Source organism: Lactuca sativa, chromosome 4 (genome assembly GCF_002870075.4).
Source record: "Lactuca sativa cultivar Salinas chromosome 4, Lsat_Salinas_v11, whole genome shotgun sequence".
Classification (NCBI taxonomy): Eukaryota; Viridiplantae; Streptophyta; class Magnoliopsida; order Asterales; family Asteraceae; genus Lactuca; species Lactuca sativa.
In genome coordinates, this window is record NC_056626.2 from 343,505,132 (window position 1) to 343,511,673 (window position 6,542).

Sequence of the window (6,542 nt, forward strand, 5' to 3'; positions counted from 1 at the left end):
TTTGTTGAGTAAAAAAATGATTTAACAAGAAGCAAACGTTAATGATTTCAATAGGATCTAGCTGACTAGGGAAAGTTTTAATAACTCTTATGCTTAAAGAGTTTCATACCATTAAATTTCTAACCAAAAAAGGGATATATACATTAAAGTCCCAATATTTTCAACGATTTGACAAAAAAATCCTAAACTTTATTTTCTTGACAGTAAAGTCCTAATTGACGATTTGACAAGAAAGTAATAAACTTTATTTTTTTACAAAAAAGTCATAATTACTGGTTAACCGGAAAAAAAGGTAAAAGTGTCAAAAAATACCGGTAATTTGGACTTTACTGTCAAAAAATATAAAGTTTAAGACTTTTTTTGTCGAATCGATGAAAATATTAGGAATTTAATGTATATATCCCAAACCAAACCGACCCAGTATTTCTGTTTTTTTTTAAATCAAACCTAAACCGTTAGTTTCTATTACCGTTTCAATTTTTAGGTTTCAAATTTGTTAGTTTTTGGTTTTCGGGTTAGGTTTTGCTCACCCCAAGTGAAATGTGATCACCACCACAATTAACCACAACCAATCACATTTTTTTCTCTCTCCATCACTCTTTACATTTATCTATATTTAATTAATTATTTTTTCATTTAAACGATAAAAAAATAAATATATTGTAATATATAATTTTAGGTATACCAACATACTATGGTTGTATGTGGTTATTGGAAAAGATCTTATTGGTACCAAAATTTTTGAATTTTCTAATTTTTTAAGACTGACTGAACAGTGTCGTAGTGGTTTTACCACACCCTATAATCTAATACTTCATCCGTTCCAATATTATTGTTCACAGACAAAAAACACACATATTAAGAAAAACATTAATTATCACTAACTTTGTTTAATAAAATGACAGTTTTATCCTTATTTTGTATTTAATGTTCTATTAAATGCTTAGTTGGTTAAGTAATAATAAAGGGATATTTTGATAAAAATGTTATTTATTTTTAGAAATTTACTATTATTTTGAAACAAACCAAAAAGGAAAGATGAACTATAATTTTAATTTTAAGACAAAAGATTATATAGTCTAATATAGGTAATCAAATAGCAAAATTAAGTCGTCTATAATCCTATCCATATTTTTATTATCATCAAATATATATCATTACTTTAATAATTAAGAAAAAAACAAAAACTACTCATTAAATTTTCTTAAAACTAGAGCAAGTCATGTTCTTCTTTCTTGAAATCAAACTCCTCGATGCCATGGTTTCTCATTGCTCGAAAAAAACAATTCACAGAAAATATGTCCACTAAGGCACTAATGAATGACAAGAAAACCAAAAGGACATGTCAACTAAAAAGACCTTTTTAACCTCGACCCCCTATTCCTTTCCAAAAGTACCCTCCCTTTTCCCTCAGTTCACTATTCATAATTTTAAACTCAAAAATAGAAAATCTTTATCCACACCTCAACCCCCCTTCACTGACTACTTTAACTTCACCCACTCCCCTTCAATCATCGGAACACACAGTGTGTGTGTGTGATCGAGAACCCAAAATGAGGGTCTTTCTTCTCTCCCTCCTGTTACAATTACTAGCCACTTCCTCCGCCATTAAATCAGGCCGCTTGCCGGAGTTTCGAGCTCTGCTTTCCCTGAAAACCTCCATTACAGACGACCCACAGTCTTCTCTTTCCTCATGGAACATCTCCACTAGCCACTGTACTTGGTTTGGCGTTACCTGCGACTCTCGACGTCGCGTCACCGCCTTAGAAATCTCCGGTGTCAACATCACCGGCGCTCTTTCCTCTGACATTGGTAGCCTCCGCAACCTCGTTAATCTCACTGTCGCTGCTAACAACTTTATCGGACCTATCCCACCGGAGATTTCGTTAATCTCTGGTCTTCGTGTTCTTAATCTGTCAAACAATATCTTTAATGAAACCTTCCCGCCGGAGCTCGCAACCCTTAAGCTTCTTGAAGTGCTTGACCTTTACAACAACAATCTCACCGGTGACCTTCCTGTTGGCGTTTCCGAAATGGCGTCACTTCGTCATCTTCACCTCGGCGGAAACTACTTTTCCGGTGTTATTCCACCGGAGTACGGCCGGTTTCCGTCACTTGAATATTTGGCCGTATCCGGGAACGAGCTCACCGGTACTATTCCGCCGGAAATCGGAAACATAACTACTCTTAAACAGCTATACCTCGGTTATTACAATGGTTACTCCGGTGGTATTCCTCCGGAAATCGGTAACTTGTCTAACCTAATCCGTTTCGACGCCGCCAACTGCGGTCTCTCCGGTGAAGTTCCTCCTGCAATCGGGAATCTTAAAAACCTAGACACGTTATTTTTACAAGTAAACGGACTTTCTGGATCTCTAACGAAAGAGCTTGGGACTTTAATCAGCTTAAAATCAATGGATCTATCGAACAATATGTTCACCGGAGAGATACCGGAGTCATTCAAAGAGCTCGCCAACCTAACTCTTCTCAACCTTTTTCGAAACAAACTCCACGGTTCTATACCGGAGTACATCGGAGAGCTGCCGGAGTTAGAGGTGTTGCAGCTTTGGGAAAACAATTTCACCGGCAGCATTCCTCAAGAGCTTGGCAAGAACGGGAACCTACAGATTCTCGATGTGTCTTCGAACAAATTAACTGGTTCGCTTCCTGTTAATTTGTGTACAGGTAATAAACTCGAAACCCTAATCACTTTAGGGAACTTCTTGTTTGGGCCTATTCCAGAATCTCTGGGTGAATGTCAATCGTTAAGTCGAATCCGAATGGGAGAGAATTATCTAAATGGTTCGATTCCGAAAGGGCTTTTTAGTTTGCCCCAATTGTCACAGGTCGAACTTCAAGACAATCTCCTCTCCGGTGAGTTTCCGGTGACAGATTTTGTTTCGGGCAGTCTCGGTCAGGTTAGCCTGTCCAACAACCACCTCACCGGTCAATTACCGGCTTCCATTAGTAACTTGACCGGCGTCCAGAAGCTTCTGCTTGATGGCAATAAGTTCACCGGAGCCATTCCACCAGAAATAGGTCAACTCCAGCAGTTGTCGAAGATTGATTTCAGTCACAATAGTTTCTCCGGCGAGATTACACCGGACATCAGTAAGTGTAAGCTTTTGACATATGTCGATCTTAGCCGGAATCAGTTCTCCGGTGAAATCCCGACTCAAATCACAGGTATGCATATCCTCAATTACTTGAATCTCTCCCGAAATCTTCTCGTGGGGACAATTCCAACCTCCATATCATTAATGCAAAGCTTGACCTCCGTCGATTTCTCCTACAACAATCTCTCCGGCCTTGTTCCCGGCACCGGTCAGTTCAGTTACTTCAATTACACTTCATTTTTGGGGAATCCCGATCTGTGTGGACCTTATTTAGGTCCATGTAAAGATGGCGCCATGAACAACACTCATCAAAAACATTCAAAAGGACCACTCTCATCTTCCGTCAAGCTTCTTCTCGTCATCGGATTACTCCTCTGCTCTATCGCATTTGCCATTGCGGCCATTCTCAAAGCTCGATCCATCAAAAAAGGAAACGAAGCTCGAGCATGGAAGCTCACAACCTTCCAACGCCTTGACTTCACCTGTGATGACGTTCTCGATAGCCTGAAAGAAGACAACATCATCGGAAAAGGAGGCGCCGGAGTCGTTTACAAAGGCGTCATGCCAAACAACGAACACGTCGCTGTCAAACGGTTACCCGTCATGAGCCGTGGTTCAGCTCACGACCATGGATTCAACGCTGAAATCCAAACCCTAGGTAGAATCCGACATCGCCATATCGTGAGATTACTAGGGTTTTGCTCAAATCATGAAACGAATCTTCTGGTTTACGAGTATATGCCTAATGGAAGTTTAGGAGAAATGCTTCATGGCAAAAAAGGTGGCCATTTGCATTGGGACACGAGATATAAAATCGCATTGGAAGCAGCAAAGGGTCTCTGCTATCTCCACCATGATTGCTCGCCATTAATCCTCCATCGTGATGTCAAATCCAACAACATACTCTTGGATTCCAATTTTGAAGCACATGTCGCCGATTTTGGGCTCGCAAAGTTCTTACAGGATTCCGGCACCTCCGAATGCATGTCCGCCATTGCCGGTTCTTATGGATATATCGCACCAGGTATATATTATATTATTATCAACCTAATTAATTATGATTATAGCTTTTAGATTATGAAAAATTACAAAATTACCATCTTTTTGATACTTTTCACAAAATGACTACCATTTTTATATAGGCTTATTAAAAGTTGAAAATTGTCTTTTGACCATAAAAACCTTCAAAAACAAAATTCCAAGAAAAATCATGTCTTTTTTTTGATAAATTTTTAATTTTTTATAACTATTAAGTCCTGATTATTTAATATTTTGTCAAAATTAACTAAAAAATCCTTAATTTTATTTTAACTAGAAATGACAGATTATCATGTAAAATTAAATAATCGGGACTTCTAGTAAATTTTTTTTAGGACTTTATCAAAATTCTTCCTAAAATAATGGAACTTTTCTACATAAAACCTTATTTTTAAAATGTAATTTGCATTATATAAGTCGGTGGGCATTTTTTTATAAGTACAAAAAAGGTGGGCATTTAACAAAATGACCCAATCCATTTTGGTTATTTTGGTAATTTCCTTCTTATATATTATCTCAAAAATAACCAAAATGATGGTCTTGCATAACAAATAGTTTTGCAATTGGCTTGCCACAAAAAAGAAATTAAAAACTTAAAATTTTTTTTACTGACAAAAGGCTGCAAAAAACTGACAAAGGTCGACGAAATACAAGTTTGCAGCCTTTTGTCGATAAAAGTAAATGTGCAACTAAATTAGACCATTTACTTTGGTCATTTTTGTTACGGATTATTTTTGTGATTATTATTTCATTTTTGAATAACGGTTATTTTTCATTTTACCTTTTTTGTAGAGTACGCATACACGCTAAAGGTTGATGAAAAGAGTGATGTGTATAGTTTTGGTGTGGTTCTTTTGGAACTAGTAACCGGTAAAAAACCAGTTGGTGAATTTGGTGATGGGGTCGATATTGTTCAATGGGTAAGAAAGATGACCGATGGCAACAAAGAAGGTGTTTTAAAAATCATGGATACAAGATTATCAACTGTCCCGATTCATGAAGTGATGCATGTGTTTTACGCCGCCATGTTGTGTGTTGAAGAACAGGCGGTGGAACGCCCGACTATGAGAGAGGTTGTTCAGATCTTGACGGAGCTTCCAAAACCACCACCATCTGCCGCCACCACTGCCTCCTCCACGGATCCATCATCTCCGGTGGATGTGGAGGTGGAGAAGAAAGGGGAAGACAAGTTGGGTGACCTTTTAAGTTTGTGAAATTGGGGATGTGGAATTTAAGTGTTTGTTGCTTAAGTTTTATGGATTAAAGTAATTGGGTAATTTAGGTTTGTTTTATTTATTATATATTTATTTTGGGGTTAAATTATGGTTTATTGTTGTTGAAGTGTTTAAGAGTGGTTTGGAGGTGATTTATGTATAGGAGCATTGGTTGGGGGGTTTGAGTTAATGTTAGAATTGGAGGTGTATTTTCATGATCATTAAGTTAATTAAAATCATATGAATATGGTATGGTGTTTGATAAGTGAAGTAATGTGAAGATCAATATATGTTCTATGAATTATTGAGAAGTTATAAATATGTGACTACCATATTGCTACATAAACCTATTACCTTTTTATTATTATATTCTTGTTTGAATGTTTGCATTAGTTAATGAATTGTTATTTTTTACATACATGTACATATTAGGGTGAACATGGTGCGGTTTGGTGCGGTTTTAAGGCCAAACCGAACCGCAAACCGTATGGTGCGGTTTTTACATTTTTAAAACCGTTGGGTGCGGTTTTGCAACGGTTCGGTTTTACGGTTTTTAAATACGGTTTCGGTTTGTATCGGTGCGGTTTCGGTTTTAAACCATGTCTAAACTTTGATGTAATTTTTTATGTTTATTGGTACGTTTTTTCAAAAGCGTAAGAACATGTGACTACTCTCACAAACTAATTAATAATCGAAGGTTCGTTAACTTTGTCTTAATTTGTTACAATCTTATTACACATATCGATTAGTACGTTTGGTTAACAATAGAAAATTTGTTTTGCACCCCATATAGTCTTACACAAACACAAAGTAAACATATAATAAATATATTATCGTTTATAAGTATTTTAAATAGCATGTATATAATATATATTAACTAATTTATTAATATACATGCTTGCGGTTCGGTTCGGTTTTTGTGGACCGGTTTTTTGGATAAAAACCGCACCGCACCGTTGACCTTCGGTTTTTGCAAAAATTAAATCCGCACCACTGGTTTTTACATCGGTTTCGGTTTTTCGGTTGCGGTTTATTGCGGTTTTACCGGTTTTTCTTTAGTCGGTTCGATTTTTGCTCACCCCTAGTACATACCTTATTCGGATAGTGTTTGATGTATAATAATTAAAGCTTTGTGACATAATGAATAGATCTTGCATGTTCACCCAAAAAAGAA

At 36.7% G+C, this 6,542-nt stretch overlaps 1 protein-coding gene across 1 annotated transcript; it reads left to right on the top strand.

Moving 5' to 3' along the window:
* Window positions 1-1,434: 1,434 nt before the first annotated feature.
* On the top strand, window positions 1,435-5,633 carry LOC111906380 (leucine-rich repeat receptor-like serine/threonine-protein kinase BAM1). Its single transcript, XM_023902141.3, has 2 exons — window positions 1,435-4,140; window positions 4,947-5,633. Exons 1-2 carry the CDS (start codon window positions 1,554-1,556, stop codon window positions 5,366-5,368), a joined length of 3,009 nt encoding a protein of 1,002 aa, XP_023757909.1. The 5' UTR covers window positions 1,435-1,553; the 3' UTR covers window positions 5,369-5,633.
* The last annotated feature ends 909 nt before the right edge of the window (window positions 5,634-6,542 follow it).

Excerpts from the sequence above, each read along its gene's own strand:
- LOC111906380 (XM_023902141.3), top strand. The coding sequence starts at position 1,554 with ATGAGGGTCTTTCTTCTCTCCCTCCTGTTACAATTACTAGCCACTTCC. Across the intron at positions 4,141-4,946 it reads TTATGGATATATCGCACCAG|AGTACGCATACACGCTAAAG; the intron begins GTATATATTATA and ends CCTTTTTTGTAG.